The 18,912-nt window shown below is 46.4% G+C and overlaps 1 protein-coding gene across 3 annotated transcripts in view; it reads left to right on the top strand.

The window, feature by feature from the left end:
- The window catches only part of LOC140393710 (AMP deaminase 2-like), a 190,094-nt gene that overhangs the window by 121,085 nt on the left and 50,097 nt on the right, over positions 1-18,912 (top strand). For all 3 annotated transcript variants that reach the window (XM_072480020.1, XM_072480019.1, XM_072480021.1), the window contains exons 4-8: positions 4,980-5,048; positions 7,061-7,172; positions 8,919-9,105; positions 10,720-10,861; positions 14,334-14,423. In XM_072480020.1, the coding sequence (XP_072336121.1) occupies positions 4,980-5,048; positions 7,061-7,172; positions 8,919-9,105; positions 10,720-10,861; positions 14,334-14,423 (600 nt within the window). The remainder of the gene's footprint in view (positions 1-4,979; positions 5,049-7,060; positions 7,173-8,918; positions 9,106-10,719; positions 10,862-14,333; positions 14,424-18,912) is intronic.

Raw genomic sequence — 18,912 nt, forward strand, 5'->3', positions numbered from 1 at the left:
TGCACAAACTCGAGATTTCAGGATTTTAGGAAAACAAAAGTTTGTTCCATCAGATAACGAAAGCAGCAAGAGTGTTATAGTTATTTATTTTGTAGTTTGTGCCAACTAGCGAATAGTTTCAATCGTTTATGGATCAACAATAAAGGAATGTTGCACTGTGCCCTTGTCTGCTCTATGACTGCTCAAGTCTTAATGGATTAGGAGCTAAAGAATTGAATGAAGTATGCACAAAATCCAATACCAGTTTGCTCGACACCTATTGATAATTATTCTTTTATACCAGTTAGTTAATTGGCACAGCCCTGCTAATTAATTCTGGCTTTTGTTTTTCACTTAATGGATCATTTTAATTACTCAGATTTTTCATTTGATTTCCACATACTGTTTATGTCTTGTCACTTGCCTTGTTAAGCTCTGTTATTGTCAATTACATTGTTACGGGTAAGAGCAATATGTGATGGGTATTAATATGTATTTGAGCACATATAAATAGAGGATAGCTGGGCACGCGTCGTATGCGAGAAGAGCTGTGAGACTGAACAAGTCAATAAGGTCAATTTAAAAACCAACTGACTTGGATCCGAGTAACATATTCCCTCTCAATAAAGATCAAAGAACTATTGTGGGATTTTTTTTTAAAGTTCCCGTTTCAGTAATGGCCATTAATTTTGAACGTGAAATACACCATTATCAGTCAGATACTACAGGGGCTGGTTTAGCACAGTGGGTTAAACAGCTGGCTTGTAATGCAGAACAAGGCCAGCAGCGCGGGTTCAATTCCCGTACCGGCCTCCCCGAACAGGCGCCGGAATGTGGCGACTAGGGGCTTTTCACAGTAACTTCATTGAAGCCTACTTGTGACAATAAGTGATTACTATTATTAATAATATTATTAGATACTAATGCTCAATGGAAGCGAAAAAGCTGACCAAATCCTATCTTATCACATTGACAAATAGCAAGCCGGTTTATTTGTTTAATCCCTTGGACTTTTCTGATGAAAAGCGCTAACTGATTGTGGTAGGTTTTGTGCACTCTGCAGCGAGGGGACACTAGTTGAAAAGTTCACAGTCTGATAAACTGTGTGGAGTTTTACTGGGAATGTGATCCAGCTGAGAGCACTGAAAATAAACATCGTGTTTGCTGTTCACATATTTATTGCGCAAGCTGATGTGTGTTGAAAGGAACTTGATTTTTTTTTTACTGTTACTGATCCTACTTGCTTCTTATCAGATGCACATTCAGTAAAATGGTATACATTGGCTACAACAAGTGTAACAAAATTAAACTCCAAATAATTTTTTAAATAAAAAATGTGTTTCCCTGGAGTGTTGAAAACATGCCTTGGGCAAAGAATAAGAAAACTTGTGATTGGGAGGAGTCAGGTTCTTCTCTATACCTGTACCATTTCTACATACACTTCGTTTGTTTAATTCATGTTTCCGGCTCCCTTTTCTAATAAAATGCCATTTATGAGTGGAACTCAATCCACAGCACTGTAGAAACTTTTGATTTCTTTTTTTGGTGACCTCCTTCAGGTGGCCCCGTATTGCTAAGTTATAGAGTTTTCCTGGCTGAGCTATGGATTCAAGTCTCAGGACTGCCCGTTGCTCAGAAATGTCATGATGCTATGTCCCGAAGACGAAACTGACAATGCCAATGTTCTTGTTTTGCTGTGCTATAAAACAGCATAAATGATGTTGGCATGGAGAAATTATAGTGAGCAGCTGTTTTGGTATTGGAGAACATATGTTGGGAAAGGATTGAAGTAAAGGCCCCGCTTATGAAGGGTTCAGAAAAGGCATTGATCTTTGTGTCATTTGAGAATTTATCCAAAAGCTTCCTGGCCATTACCCATAACACAATCTTTATGGAACCGTCATTCGTGACCCTATTATTTGTAACTTGGGTATTGTTTTCCTCTGACTACTTAGGCTTAATGCATATGGCCAGTACTATGTTGGTTCTAGAAGTAAGCTCTAAATGCGTGACACCGACTGGCAACATTTTAACATTTAATTTCTCTGCTCCTCTCACCCACTCTAATCTGCAGCCTTCTGTACTGGCTGCACTCCGCTCTCTCAGATCCAACCCTGGCCAGATTGTTGTCTGGCGTACTGACCTCTACATCACAGAGGCTGAACACCAACTCTCAGACACTTCCTCCTACCTCCTCCTGGGCCATGACCCCACCACTGAGCATCAAGCCATTGTTCCCAGGACTGTCACGGACTCCATCTCCTCTGGAGATCTTCATTGCACAGCCTCCAACCTCCTAATTTCTCAACCCTGGACAGCCCGCCTCTACCTCCTCCCCAAAATCCACACACAGGACTGCCCTGGTAGGCCCATTGAGTGAGCCTATTCCTGCCCCACCAAATTCATTTCATATCTTGACTCCATATTCTCTCCTCTTGTCCAGTCCCTTCCAGCCGGCATCCGTGATTCCGCTGATGCCCTATATCACATCAACAACTTCCAGTTCCCCGGCCCTAACCGCCTCCTCTTTACCATGGATGTCCAATCCCTCGATACCTCCATTCCCCACCGGGATGACCTGAGAGCTCTCCGCTTCTTCCTCGAACAGAGGCCTGAACAATCCCCATCCATCACCACTCTCATCCGTCTGGCTGAACTTGTCCTCTCACTCAACAATTTCTCCTTCAACAATTCTCATTTCCTCTAAGCCAAAGGTATGACTATGAGTACCCGCATGGGTCCTGGTTTTGCCTGTCTCTTTAAGGGATATGTGGAACATTCCTTGTTCCAATCCTACTCTGGCACCATCCCCAACTTTTATCGGTATATTGACAACTGTTTCGGTGCCACTTCATGTTCCCGTCTGGACCTGGAAAAGTATTAATTTTTCTTCCAATTCCCACCCCTCTATCACCTTCATATGATCCATCTCTGTCAATTCACTACCCTTCCTTGACCTTTCTATTTCAATTTCTGGGGATGGACTCTCCACTAGTATCCATTACAAGCCCACTGACTCCCATTGCTCTTCACACCCCACATCCTGTAAGGACTACATCCCATTCTCCCAGTTCCTTCGCCTCCGTCGCACCTGTTCCGATGATGCCACTTTCCAAAACAGTGCTGCGACATGTCTTCATTCTTCCTTAATCGCGCTTTCTCACCCACTGTGGTCGACGGGGCTCTCAACTGTGTCCGACCCATCCTCTGCTCTCACCCCCTCTCCTCCCTCCCAGAACCAGGATAGGGTCCCCCTGGTCCTCACTTTTCATCCCACCAGTCTCAGCATTCAAAGAATCATCCTCCGCCAGTTCTTCCAACTCCAGCACAATTCCACCACCAAACACATCTTCCCCTCACTCCCCGTGTCAGCATTTCGCAGGGACTGTTCCCTCTGGGATACTCTGGTCCATTCATTTATCACCCCCATTATCTCACCCTCTTCCCACGGCACCATCCCATGCAATTGCAGAAGATGTAACACCTGCCCCTTTACCTCCTCCCTGCTCACTACCTCAGGCCCTAAACACACTTTTCAAGTGAAGCAGCGCTTCGCGTGCACCTCCTTCAATCTGGTCTTTTGCATTCACTGCTCCCAGTGCGGTCTATTCTATATTGGAAAGACTAAATGCAGACTGGGTGATTGCTTTGCAGAACACCTCTGGTTCATCTGCAAGCAGGATCCAGACCTTCCTGTCACTGCCATTTCAACTCGCCATCCTGCCCTATGTCCACATGTCCGTCCTTGGCCTGCTGCAATGTTCCAGTGAAGCCTGGCGCAAACTGGAGGAACAGCATCTCATCTTTCAATTAGGCACGTTACAGCCTTCCAGACTTAACATCGAGTTCAACAACTTCCGACTATGAACTCTCTCCTCCACCTTCACCCTATTTTTATTTCTGTCAATTTATTTTAATTTTAATTTCTTCCACTGATCATTTTTCCCCTCACCATTGTTCCCCTCCCCCACTCTACTTGAGCCAACTGTTCCAAGTTGCCCTTTAACACACTGCTCAACTTTGTTCTGCCATTCACACATTCTAATCTCTTTATGTGCCACGATCAGCACCCTACTTAGCCTTAATCACCCCTATTTACGTTCCTTTTGTCTTCTATTTTTGTCAATCCCCCCCCCCTTCCAGCCACACCGCACCACGCCCCCCTCCCACTACAGTATAAATCTGACTCCATTTCCAATTCTCTCCAGCTTTGACAGAATCATCCAGACTCGAAATGTTAGCTCCCTTTTCTCTGCACTCATGTTCTCAGACCTGCTGAGGTGGTCCAGTATTTTCTGCTATATTTATATTTTCTGTTATATTTTAACAGTGTGCAATGAAGTCTAAACTATACAGGTTCCTATTTTAACAGAACTTCATGCTTAGGTTTATATTTCGAACCAGGGTTTTCTTGCCAGTTGTGTTCATGTTGAGCTCCTTGATCCAATGCGTTCCTGTTGCAAGGCTCCCCAGTGTTTTCACTGCAATGGTTGTGCTTTCACAGTATTGGTAAGGAGTGACCTGGAATTGATGATTCCGCTTGTGTTTAAAATTGTATTTTGATCACTTGTTCCTTTGTATGGCTGACAAAGTTTAGGACTTGGTCATACTGTTTAAGAATTGAGAAAAAGTGTATATATTTTTTTAAATATATATATATATATATATATATTTGTCTATGATGAAAAGCTTCCCCCATGTGTCACCAACCATTTTAATCTGTATTGCGGCCGGCGCAAACAACTAAAATGATTAGAACAGTTGTTCAATTACTCTAGAAATACTGAGCGTGCAAACTTAAAAAGGTTTGTGGCCGTTTGGTGGAGGGGGTGGGGGAGGAGTCAAGACTTTGTATTTCGGCACAGATTATGAACTGCACTTAGAAAATATGTTTCCTAATATCTGGATTAACTGGCTTGTTTTTTTTCTCTCTCTCTCTCTTATTCCATTTCCCCTTTCTCTCCCTGTATCTTTGCCTTGCTTCTGCCTGCCGTTCTCAGACTAGAACCAGAAATTTTACTCCGAGCCAAACAGGACTTCATGAAAATTGACAGCGCTACAGATCTACAGTGAGTCTTGGAGTGCTTCCGCGTGGTACCAGTCGTCTGTCTGCAGAATTGTCGTGGATACTTTCTGATTCCTTTCTGCCCTTTTACAGGTTTTGACAAGCGGATTATTTGTGCTCTTATGTGACCAACCAGACTGATCAGTGAGCACCGTGTCTATACCACTGACCTAATCAGGATCTGTTTCTCATTTAACAGAGGTCTTCAGGGACAGATACAATTAAAACATATTTTTTTAAGTGACTTTGTTTTCAATAACCATCAAGACACTGTCTTGGATTTTGCTTTTTGCTTTGCCCAATCTTTTTCTCACGTTCAAAGTATTTTTTGCATACTGTGCTTTGAATTTTGACATGGTCTTCAGCTCTGTCCTTCAAATATGTAGCTTAGGACTTGAGAAATAATTATAGCAAACGCTTGCCTGTATTGTGGTATCTTGGAGTTGAGTCTTAATTTTGTTCAGTTCTGCATTGTAAAAGTAATGTGCCACAGAGACAAAACTCATTGTACGAGAGAGAGTGAGACCAAAAGCAGCTTTTCACTCTTCTAGTCTGGCGGTGTAAAGAAATTCTTCAGGTTTGAAGATGAGCTCAGACAGCAATTAGTCACAGCTGGATCTGTGCGGTAATCAGACCTGAACAGCTGTGCTGGATTTTCCGAGGTACTGATTAATCAGGACATAGCTGGGAGATCTACCCATTCTGAGAAGCTAAGTTTTAGAATAGGGAAGGAGTCGGGACAATTCAAACCCCTCTTACCTATTCTGCTTCTTAATTAGATCATGGTTGAATGAAAAAGTGAAACTTTTAATCAGATAAAATAGACACAGCGAAGTTTGGGAAAGGTTGAGCAGGCTCGGGGCGGCACATTGGCGCAGTGGTTAGCACTGCTGCCTCAGGGCACTGAGGACCCGGGTTCGATCATGGCCCCGGGTCACTGTCCGTGTGGAGTTTGCACATTCTCCCTATCACCTATCTCTGAGTGGGTTGGCTTTCACCCCCACAACCCAAAGATGTGTAGGGTAGGTGGATTGGCCACATTAAATTGCCCCTTAATTGGGGGAAAAAAATAATTGGGCACTCTGAATTTAAAAAGAAAGATAGAGCAGGCTGCCACTCTTTTTTAAAATACTAAGAGGAGAGGTTTTATCGAGTCCTTCAACATTTTGAAGGAGTTTGAAAGGGTGAAACTGTCTCCACTTGGTATAGTCCATAACAGGGGAGCATAAATATAAGATAGCCACTAATTGGTACTGTAAATTTAGACATTGGAAGGATTTCCTTTTATATAGAGAGTAGTAAGAACATGGAACTCCCTGTCACCTGGAGCGGTTGAGGCAGATAGCATCGACTGTTTTTAAAGGTGGGCTTGATGCATTCATGAAGGAGGAGGGTAAGAAAAGAGGTAGACGAGGCAGGAAGTGAAGAGATGAATATGGTGGGAAGAAACTAGTGGAATATAATCACCACCATCGACCTTTATGGGGTTAGGGCTTTAGTAACTAGGGCTTCAGGGCTTTAGACATAGGGCTTTAGTAACTCTGAGCTGTAGTAATTCTGTGTACCACCTGCCATTTGGGAAACTCCACAGCAGTTAATTCCCGATGTGAGGATATTTCAGCCAGGTAACCCAAGATGCACGCAGTGTGAAGTGGTGGTTTGAAAGGTTTTTTTTTAATAAAAATCGTTGGGAATATGAAATTGATGAGATGTTCTTTGTGAAAATTATGATCCTTAACTTTTGACACTGACACTTCCAGTTTAAACAATTAACAGCTCTTTTGAGAGCAAGCAAATGTTGCATTGGGTCCATTATTAGTTTTGCCAAGCTGATATCCAGATTGGAATTTGTATAGGTATTGTAATTTGCATTAGTTTTATGATGTTTTACAAAGAATCTTCTCTGAGAAATGCAAATAATTCAAGGTGTAACCTTGCAGTGAATTCAAGTGTTCCAGCCAGACACTTAATGCAAACAATATGTTTTATGGCCTGCCTTTTGGACGTTTTCCTTAGATACTACAAGGACCAAATTGATGCCACAGCAGAGGAGTATCCAGAAGAGCAGGAGAACGATATGGTTCAGGAATTCCAGCGAGTTCGTATATCTGGAGAGGAGAAATGTGGGGTATGGCCGAACTTTAAGGACTGATGTATGGTATTTGGGAGATGGATGGGAATAGCTTATGGAATAGACACACTTGATGGTGCTCTTGATTGTCCATTCAGTGTGTTAAAATGTTTATTGTGCAAAGTTTGTCACATGCTACTTTTTTTATTAGACGGTTTGCTTTTAATTCTTCACAAACCTTTAATAAGAGGAGTTTTCAAATGGTCAACAGCTGTGTTTTAAATGAGGTATTCCTCCCTTGTTCTTCAATGCTCTCCCCTCACTATACATGCAGAGGACAGGGTGGGTTGCCTCCCTCCATTTATACTTCTCCTTCACAGGCTACCAGAAATTGGTAACTCTTTGTGTAAGGCATGGATGTCACCCTGTGGCCTACCATTCATTAGCACTGCCTGGTATAATTGCTGACTTTCAAATTGCAATGGATGTGGATACTTGAAGATATTTCATAACTGGACACCCTATTACTCAATCTAACATAAATTCAGTTGCTTCTGTAGGTTGAGGTTTATCATCAAGCACACATAGCTGCTGGTGCAGGGCAGCACGGTGGCTGCAGGGCAGTCTCACGACGCCGAGGTCCCAGGTTCGATCCCGGCTCTGGGTCACTGTCCGTGTGGAGTTTGCACATTCTCCCCGTGTTTGCGTGGGTTTCGCCCCCACAACCCAAAGATGTGCAGGTAGGTGGATTGAACAAGCTAAATTGCCCCTAAATTGGAAAAAATGAATTGGGTACTCTTAAATTTATTTTTTAAAAATAAAAAAAATAACTGCTGGTGCCAATGCCTGACAGTCACATTGATTTGTAGTCGTACCCGCCAAGCGGTAAAACAATTAGCTGGGTGCATGAATCCCAGCACCAGTGTGGGATGGACTCTGTTTGGGAGGGTGATGGAATTGGCGTTTCCCGCATGGAAGAAGGAAGGGTTTCATGGTGAGCTAGAGTGAATCGCATGTTGGAGATTAGTTTAGAGCATACCGTTACAAAGGCTATGGACAACGTGCCTAACCTCTGCCAGTGTGTGGCACTTAATGACGAGGAAAGGAGTAAAATCATTGGCATGATGAATTAGAAAGATATCCTATCTAAACTCTATCCTATCTTCTATCTAACCTACTAGAACCTGCACATTGGAGCCCCAACATTCTACCCTTTATAATATAGAACATACAGTGCAGAAGGAGGCCATTCGGCCCATCGAGTCTGCACCGACTCACCTAAGCCCTCACTTCCACCCGGTCCCTAGATAATAGTTGGTCATATTCCTGCCCTCACCAGGAGGAGACCGAATTGAAGGACAAATGGCAGTGTGCCTTATATGGCTCTTGGAGGCAGCTTTCAAGGGCAGGTTTTCTGTTTGTTTCTTCAGGAAATTATAACTGGTAAAAGGGACAGAAGAAAATGTAAAATCGAGAAAATACTTTAAGAATACCAGATAACTCTGATGATCAAGGAAATCTCTTAATCATATCAATAATTAAAGCAAGGTCTTAAGCAAAATAATTCAGAAAACCGGGAGTACCACGATAACGGGATTCTGCATTATGATGAAGTATCCCTCTAACTTTTTAGAAATATACATGTGAGAAGTCAAAGAAGCTGTATTGAGTCATTCACTTTCTTAAATACATCTTCATATGTAGTTTCTTAACGGAGACTGTAAGCCATTCATAATCTCAAAGGGTGCATCATTCACAGATAATACATCTCATTATTTCTAAACATATTGTTATTCATTGTAGGTCCCTTTCACAGACCTTCTGGATGCTGCTAAATGTGTTGTCAAAAGTCTGTTTGTTCGAGAGAAGTATATGGCTCTGTCCTTGCAGAGCTTCTGTAAGACAACAAAGACATTTCTGGAACAGCTAGGAGACGGGCAGTGTCAAGCGAATCTGCATGATGAAACGCTGGAGGCCCCCATTTCGCCAGGTGAGACCAGACATAAAATTGTCAGCAGCAGGCAGTTATGTTGCAAACTTCAGATGGCAATTATTGTTAGCTATTAAATAAAAGAAAAGGCCCAATTGGCAGACTGGAAATTATTTTTGAAAATGTAAAAGGTTAATGAGCTTAATGTTGTATCAAATGTTGGTTTAAGCTATGTATTGTTTTTGGAAATGTTATCCGTTGGATCAAAAATTTGTGACATCACTTGATAGGCTGTGAAAGAACAAGGTTTAGAGCTGGAATTGCTGCCAGTAATACGCTTGGGTCATCACCAAGGTCATCATGGGATCCCCGGAGAATGATAAGTGAGGGAGGGATGGAGGTCACCTGCAAGAAGAGAGTGTGGGGGTTTGGAGGAAAGGACGAGGGTGGCGCTCATTTGGGCCTCCCCACTCACTCCTTGATCATAGATATCATAGAATTTACAGTGCAGAAGGAGGCCATTCGGCCCATCGAGCCTGCACCGACCCTTGGAAAGGGCACCCTACCCAAGCCCACACATGCACCCTACCCCCATAACCCAATAACCCCACCCAACGTTTTTGGACACGAAGAGTAATTTATTACGGCCAATCCACCTAACCTGCACATCTTTGGACTGTGGGAGGAAACCGAAGCACCCGGAGGAAACCCACGCAGACACGGGGAGAATGTGCAGACTCCGCACAGGCAGTCACCCAAGCCGGGAATCGAACCTGGGACCCTGGAGCTGTGAAGCAACTGTGCTAACCACTATTGTTTCACAGCTCAGGGTGAAATCCTGGTCCCTGGATCAGGGACTGAGTGCTTTTGTATGAGGGGAGCCCCCACCCCTCCATCCCCAACCTCTCTGTATGCTGCAAACAAGCCATGAAGTTTTGCTCATCATTTTCTCTGTATGGCCAGTGCGTGGTTGGTTGAATATGTGCAGCTGCAGAATGAGGCCCTTAAGTCATCATTAATATCCATTTTGGGGCCTCAATTGGCATCCAGGAAGGCAGCTCCCGAACCTTCCCACTCTGGACTTAATCAAAGACGAGCAATAGGGTCCCCTCCCACTCCCTCCTGTCTGGTCAAAAGCCTTTCCCCAATTCGGCCTGGGATTTCACTGTTGTGAGATTTACTGAAGATCGGATTATGTTTATGAAGAAGAACCCTTCTGTTTATTAGGGATTACACACTAGGATTTTCAATATAGCACCGCTACTTGCACCATTCATGCGTGTCAGAAACAGCTCCTAATGGCACCCTATTCAAGTGCAGTTACCTTAGTGATGGGATTCTGGATGCAACTACCAACAATTAGGAGCGGCATTGATAGATGGAGATTTCTTAAACATGTTGGTTGCTTCGCATTTTGGATTTACTGTTCGTTGTAGACATTGGGAAGCTCAAGCTGTAAATTGCATGGACATTACAGCTCCTTCATAAACACAACTACAGTTTCTACGATTCGCACACCGACAAAATCTCCCTCCCCTTAATGTTTCTGTTGCTGCACTGCCTCTGCACATCACTTGTGTGCTTAGGTTGTCCAGAATTGCCCTGAGTGCTGTATTTGTGTAACGTTCCAGTTAGAAACTGTTTTGAGACTTTAACAATTGATTTGTTTTCCAGATACATCTTTCCATTCACCATTTGCTGAGGAGCATCCATACGAAAATTGTGACCCAAATATAATGCCTGAGAATGTTGGGTTTGGTTGCAGAATGATTGATGGAGTCACCCATGTGTACTCGAAAACAAATATTATGGACAAGTAATCAAAACTGTTGTAATCTTAAAAGAACTCTTACAACCTTTGATTAGTTCCTTTACTATGAATAATCAGACGGGTTACCCGGGTATCCAGTGCTGAATGAGTAGAAATTTCCTCCAATTAAGTGTTGGAAAGACGGAAACCATTGCTCTCAGTTTCCATTCCAAACTCTGTTAGTTATTGACTCCATCCCTCTCACTAACAACTGTCTGAGATTAAGCAGTATATTCACAACTTTGGTGTTATGCTTAGTCCCAAAATGAGCTTCTGATTTCCTGTTTGCGCCATCTCTAACATTGTCCGTTTCCACCTACCTAACATTGCCCAAATTCACCCCATTCTCCTCTCCTCTGCTGCTGAAACCTCATTTATGCCTTCATTTTCTCTATACTCCATGTTTTCAACGCACCCCTGGTGTTCTCCCATATTCTCCCCTCTGTAAACTTGAGATCATCCAAATTTCTGTTGCCTTTGTCTTAACTCGCACCAAGACCCGCTCCCCTGTGCTCACTGACCAGCGTTGGCTGCTGGTCAAACAATGTCTTGATTTTAACATGTTTTCAAATCTCTACATGGTCCTGCCCCTCTATATCTCTAAAATCTCCTCCAACCCCACCACCTTCAGAGGTACCTGTGCACCTCTAGTTAGAACCTGTTGTGAATTCCCAAGTTTTAATTGCTGCACCATTGGCGGTCGGGCCATCAGTTGCCTAAGTGCCAAGCTGCGGAATATCTTCCCTGCACTTACTCGCCTCCCCTCCCTCCCTTAACACACTACTTGAAACCTACCTCTTTGACTAAGCTTTTGATCATCTGATCTGGTATCTCTTTATGTGGCTCAATGACATTCTTTATTCTCTAATGTTGCTCCGAAGCATCTTGGGGCATTTAATTATATTAAGAGCACCGTTGTTGTCATTTCAATCTTTGTAAATACTGAATGCCTAGGATAGTTTTCAGCTGCCTGGTCAGTGCTAATGTTTTCAGGTATTAATATGCCCTGAATGATATCTAGGGAGGTCTTGTGCTGCTAAGTCAGGAGCTCTGGGTTCAAGTCCCACTGCAGGGCTTGATGGCCAAGGAATAATGCAGCCAAACAGATTATCAACCTGCAAATCCTTCCAACACCAATGGCAGGTGGTAAGAGTGGCAGAGATTCCTGGTCAGCCATGTGATGAAAAGAATGTTGGAGCTTTAACCTAGCTCCAGACTGTACCATGCATGTAAAAGTGCCTGTTGCTCCAGCAACAGCGGACTGTAATACACCATCACCAGTGACATCCAAGACCAGAACTTTCATTGCCCATGTTTAGAAACAGAAATATTATATTTTGTAGAATCCTCACAGTGCAGGAGAGGCCAATCGGCCCATCGAGTCTACATCAACACTTTGAAAGACCACCCTACCTAGGCCCAATATCACGCCCTGTAACCCCACCCTAAGCAGCAATTTATCTTGGCCAATCCACCTAACCACATGTTTGGACTGGGGGAGAAAACCGGAGCACCCGGAGGAAACCCACACAGACACTGGGAGAACGTGCAGACCCTGCACAGGCAGTGATCCAAGCCGGGACCTGCAACTGTGCTAACCATTGTGCCGGCCCAAATCGCTCCAAGAAAGTGGAATGCTTTTCGAGTATTTTTTCATGTTTCATTGGATTGTGGCACTTACAAATTTTTAATTTGGAGTTTGCATCCCTTTTTATCATGATGTAGGGTAGTATCGTGGTAATGTTGCTGGACTGAAACAGTCTCATTTTGGAAAAATCCAATTGATACATTAAAATGGGAAAGACACTGAAGAGGAATATGTTATCTTATCGCTATTGAGTGGAGACCGTGTTATTGCTTAACCTCACAAGTGTAAAAGCTCCATTACTTATTTGGATTGCAGACCTGATATGTGACAATAAACAGGTGTGCAGCAGATGAAATGTTTTAAACACTTGCTGCCTTTTATATGCCTCAACAACCCTCAGCGACAAGGCACCAAGAATAGGAATTAAATGATGCATCGTATCATCCAAAACGGCATATCTCCTTCACTAAATTGGTATTCCAGTAGTCTGCTTTCCTATCTCTTGTGTTATAGCCAAGCAGAAAAAATAAGGCTGAAAAGAGGTCTTTCTCTCACCTGTGGTTCAGCTGAAATGGTAAACACTTGGAAATGAATGGCATAGAATCCACATTTTGCCATTTTATACTTGCATGCATATTACCCAGTTCCAGTGAAAGTATCAGTATAATAGTGGACTGGAGGATAATTTTGAATTTAGCCATAGTATACAATCTTCTCATTTTGGAGACTCCAAGATGGTTCCAAGTATGGCATATTTCAGTTGGATTCTTTAAAAGGACAGGTTTCCTCCTTCATTTGCATAACGTCGATCGTTTATTTAATCCCAAGATCAGATTGTTCACAGGGATCCTTTGTAACATCATGAAGCTAGTTCCTCTTACTGGTTGATAGTGGTATCACATCAATGGCGACCTTTAGCTCTGCCCTCCGTTATAGCATCATAGTGATAGGAGAATTACAGATCTAAGCACAAAGTGACAAATAGTATCTTTATTGGTCATAAAGAATAATCACCAGGCAGGAATGTTCCCTTCCAGTCGGGGAACACTTCAGCAGTCAAGGGCATTCAGCCTCTGATCTCCGCGTAAGCGTTCTCCAAGGCGGCCTTCAGGACGCGCGACAACGCAGAATCGCCGAGCAGAAGCTTATAGCCAAGTTCCACACACATGAGTGCGGCCTCAACCGGGACATGGGATTCATGTCGCATTACATTCATCCCCCACCAACTGGCCTGCGAAATCTTACCAACTGTCCTGGCTTGACACAATTCACACCTCTTTAACCTGGGGTTACCCCATCTCTGGATCTGTAAAGACTTAATTACCTGCTAATGTTCACATTCCAAGTATTGTCTGGCATCTTTGAATTTGTCTATATATATGTTTCTGGAGTATACCTCTTCATTCACCTGAGGAAGGAGCAGCGCTCCGAAAGCTAGTGACATCGAAACAAACCTGTTGGACTTTAACCTGGTGTTGTAAAACTTCTTACTGTGCTCACACCAGTCCAATGCCGGAATCTCCACATCATAAGAATAAGAACAAAGAAATGTACAGCACAGGAACAGGCCCTTTGGCCCTCCAAGCCTGCGCCGACCATGCTGCCCGTCTAAACTAAAATCTTCTACACTTCCGGGTCCGTATCCCTCTATTTCCATCCTATTCATGTATTTGTCATCTTGGTAGGATATCGTGGCGCAAGAGTCCTGCCATGTTGAGATCATCAAACCACAATGAGGGTTTGGTGAGTTTGCATGACAGCCATCCCCAGTAGCATTCCTGTTAAACCAGCTAGAGGGAATTGCATATTTATGTCCTAACTTGTAATAATTTGTATTTTTTTTTAAAAAATGAAAACGCCTGGAGTCTGATCTGAAATCTGTTTATTTAGGTCAACAGAACTGGACCTGCCTTGCCCAGATCTTCAAGAGTTCACTGCAGATATGAATGTTTTAATGGCGTTAATAATCAATGGACCAGTGTAAGTGCAAATGAATTTGAATGCTGTGGTATTAATTGATCTGAGTTTTTGACAACACCCGGTTGCCTCTCTTGACCACCACCACCTCTCTCTTTCTCTCTCTCTCTCTCGCTCTCCCCCCACACCGAGCTGTACGTCACCATTGTCTCTGTCGACCTGTGTTGCTTTGCTGACAACATTGTAAAAGGTGTGGTTGTTATAATTGTTTCTTTTAGGTACAATCAAGCGGCTTTACCCCTCCAGTACAAGTTACAATTTAAAAAAAAAAAAAAAAAATTTTTATTAAGGTTTTCACAGAATATCAACAACAAAATGAAAAAGGAACCCAACAGGGTTAAATGCAAAACACAGTAAAACAACCCCCATGCCGCCTTCCTCCCTGTACATAAATAATAAATTAACACCCCGAATTAACTCAAAACAAACATAACAAATATATACACCCCCTCAGATCCCCCAGTGTAAATAAACAAAAATAAAATAAGATAGACCCCCCCCCCCCCCCCGAGTTGCTGCTGCTGCTGACCATTGTCTACCATTCTGCCAGAAAGTCTAAGAATGGTTGCCACTGCCTGAAGAACCCTTGTACCGACCCTCTTAAGGCGAATTTCATCCTCTCCAACTTAATAAACCCCGCCATATCGTTGATCCAGGATTCCACGCTTGGGGGCCTTGCATCCTTCCACTGAAGAAGCATCCTCCGCCGGGCTACCAGGGACGCAAAGACCAGAATACCGGCCTCTTTCGCCTCCTGCACTCCCGGCTCCTCTGCCACCCCAAATATTGCGAGCCTCCAGCCCTGCTTGACCCTGGAACCTACCACCCTCGACACTGTCCTCGCTACGCCCTTCCAAAATTCCTCCAGCGCTGGGCATGCCCAGGACATATGGGTGTGATTTGCTGGGCTCCCTGAACACCTAACACACCTGTCCTCACCCCCCCAAAGAACCGGCTTATCCTTGTCCCAGTCATGTGTGCCCTGTGCAGCACCTTAAACTGTATGAGGCTGAGCCTCGCGCATGAAGAGGAAGAATTCACCCTCCCTAGGGCATCTGCCCACTTCCCCTCTTCGATCTCCTCTCCCAACTCCTCCTCCCATTTACCTTTCAGATCCTCCACCGAGGCCTCCTCCTCCTCCTGCATCACCTGGTAAGTTTCCGAGATCCCCCCCCCTGCGAGAGCACCCTGTCCTGTACTGTGCATGGCAGCAGCCGTTGGAATTCCACCACTTGCCGCCTGGCAAACGCCCTTACCTGTAAGTATCTGAAGATGTTCCCCGGGGAAGCCCATACTTCTCCTCCAGCTCACCCAGGCTCGCAAACTTCCCGTCCACAAACAGGTCTCCCAGCCTTCGTATCCCTGCCCTGTGCCACCCCGAAAACCCACCATCTGTTCTCCCTGGGACAAACCTGTGGTTCCCCTGTATTGGGGTCCACACCGAGGCCCCAACTTCCCCCCCTGTGCCGCCTCCACTGCCCCCAGATTTTGAGGGCAGCCGCCACTACCGGGCTCGTGGTATACCTCCTTGGAGGGAGCGGCAGCGGCGCCGTTGCCAGCGCCCCCAGACTCGTACCCACATGCAGCCCCCTCCATCACCCACTTGCGCACCGTCGTCGCATTGGCGGCCCAGTAGTACCCACAGAGGTTGGGTAGCGCCAGCCCCCCCCCCTATCTCTACTCCGCTCCAGGAACACCCTTCTCACCCTCGGAGTCCCTCGCGCCCACACAAACCCCAATATGCTCCTGTTGACCCGCCTAAAAAAGGCCTTCGGGATAAACACGGGGAGGCACTGGAACAGGAACAAAAACCTTGGGAGCACCGTCATTTTAACTGACTGCACCCTACCTGCCAAGGACAGCAGCAACGCGTCCCACCTCTTGAACTCCTCCTCTATTTGCTCCACCAGCCTTGTGAAATTAAGCCTATGCAGGGCCCCCCCAGCTCCTGGCCACCTGGACCCCCAAATACCTGAAGCTCCTCTCCGCCCTTTTTAGTGGGAGCTCGCCAATCCCCCTCTCCTGGTCCCCTGGGTGAACCACAAACAACTCGCTCTTCCCCATGTTGAGCTTGTACCCCGAGAAATCCCCGAACTCCCTGAGGATCCTCATTACCTCCGGCATTCCCCCTACCGGGTCCGCCACATAGCAGCAAGTCGTCCGCATAGAGTGACACCCTATGCTCCTCCCCACCCCGCACCAACCCCCTCCAGTTCCTCGACTCCCTCAGTACCACAGCCAGGGGTTCAATCACCAGTGCGAAGAACAGGGGGGACCCCTGCCTCATCCCTCGGTGCAACCAAATGTACTCAAACCTCCTCTTGTTCGTGGCCACACTCGCCATCGGGACCTCCTACAACAGTCTAACCCACCTGACAAACCCCACCCCAAACCCAAACCTCTTCAGCACCTCCCACAAGTACCCCAACTCTACCCTATCGATGGCTTTCTCAGCGTCCATCGCTAGAACTATCTCCACCTCCCCCTCCCTCGCCGGCATCATGATAACGTTCAGAAGCCTCCGCACATTCGCGTTCAACTGCCTCCCCTTCACGAACCCCGTCTGGTCTTCGTGGATGACCTGCGGCACACAATCCTCAATCCTCGAGACTAAGACCTTCGCCAGCACCTTGGCATCTACATTTAGCAACAAAATCGGCCTGTAAGACCCACATTGCAGGGGATCCTTGTCCCGCTTCAGGATAAAGGAGATCAGTGCCCGGGACATCGTCGGGGGCAAAGCCCCCCCTCCCTTGCCTCATTGAAGGTCCTAACTAGCAACAGGCACAACAGGTCCATATATTTTTTGTAGAATTCGACCGGGAAACCGTCCGGCCCTGGTGCCTTCCCCACCTGCATGCTTCCTCTCCCTTTGGTCAGCTCCTCCAGCCCAATCGGGGCCACCAATCCCACCACCAGTCCCCTATCCCTTTGGTCAGCTCCTCCAGCCCAATCGGGGCCCCCAATCCTGCCACCAGTCCCTCCTCCACCTTCGGAAACCTCAGTTGGTCCAGAAAGCGGCCCATCCCTCCCTCCTCCAGTGGGGGCTCGGACCAATACAATTCCTCATAAAAGTCCCTGAAGACCCCATTTATGCCAACCCGCACCACACTCCCTCCCCTGTCCTTAACTCCCCGGATCTCCCTAGCTGCGTCCCGCTTCCGAAGCTGATGTGCCAGCATCCGGCTTGCCTTTTCCCCATACTCATAAATCGCCCCCTCGGCCTTCCTCCACTGCACCTCCGCCTTCCTGGTGGTCACCAGGTCGAATTCGGCCTGGAGGCTGCGCCTCTTCCTCAACAGTCCTTCCTCAGGCACCTCCGCATATCTCTTGTCTACCCTCACCATCTCCCCCACCAGCCTCTTCCTCTCCCTCTGCTCCCTCCTCTCCTTGTGGGCCCCAATGGAGATCAGCTCTCCCCTAACCACCGCCTTCAGCGCCTCCCATACTATCACCAGTCAGACCTCTCCGTTATCATTGGCCTCCAGGTATCTCTCTATGCTTCCTCGGACCCGCTCACTCACTCCCTCGTCCGCCAGCAGCCCCACCTCCATGTGCCACAACGGGCGCTGGTCCCTCTCCTCCCCCAGCTCTAAGTCCACCCAATGCGGGGCATGATCCGAAATGGCTATCGCCGAGTACTCGGTATCCTCTACTCTCGCTATCAGCGCCCTGCTCATAATTAAAATGTCAATCCGGGAATAAGCCTTAATAACATGCAAGAAGAATGAAAATTCCCTCGCCTCCGGCCTTGCAAATCTCCAAGGGTCCACCCCTCCCATCTGGTCCATAAACCCCCTCAGCACTCTCGCCGCCGCTGGCTTCCTACCCGTCCTAGACCTGGAGCGATCCAGTGCCGGATCCAACACCGTGTTAAAGTCTCCCCCCATTATCAGGCCCCCCATTTCCAAGTCTGGGATCCGACCCAACATGCGCCACATAAAACCCGCATCGTCCCAGTTCGGGGCGTACACATTGACCAGCACCACCCTCTCCCCTTGCAGCTTACCATTTATCATTACGTACCTACCGCCATTGTCTGCCACAATGCTCGACGCCTCGAACGACACCTTCTTTCCCACCAAGATCGCCACCCCTCGATTTTTGGCATCCAGCCCCGAATGAAACACCTGATCTACCCACCCCTTCCTCAATCTTACCTGGTCTGCCACCTTCAGGTGTGTCTCCTGGAGCATGACCACATCCGCCTTCAGGTGCGCAAACACCCGGGCCCGCTTGACCGGCCCGTTCAGTCCCCTTACGTTCCAGGTTATCAGCCGGATCAGGGGGCTACCCGCCCCCCTCCCCCGCCGACTAGCCATAACCCCTCCTCGGCCAGCCACGTGCCCGCACCCCACGCCCGGCCCATTCCCCACGGCGACAGGCCCCGTCTCGACACTCTCTTTTACAGGCCCAGTCCCCTCACCCCCGACTCGGGCCTCCCCCTCCCCCGCGGGGCTCCATCCCCCCTGCCGCCCATCCACCCCTGTTC

Source organism: Scyliorhinus torazame, chromosome 17 (genome assembly GCF_047496885.1).
Source record: "Scyliorhinus torazame isolate Kashiwa2021f chromosome 17, sScyTor2.1, whole genome shotgun sequence".
NCBI classification, from domain to species: domain Eukaryota; kingdom Metazoa; phylum Chordata; class Chondrichthyes; order Carcharhiniformes; family Scyliorhinidae; genus Scyliorhinus; species Scyliorhinus torazame.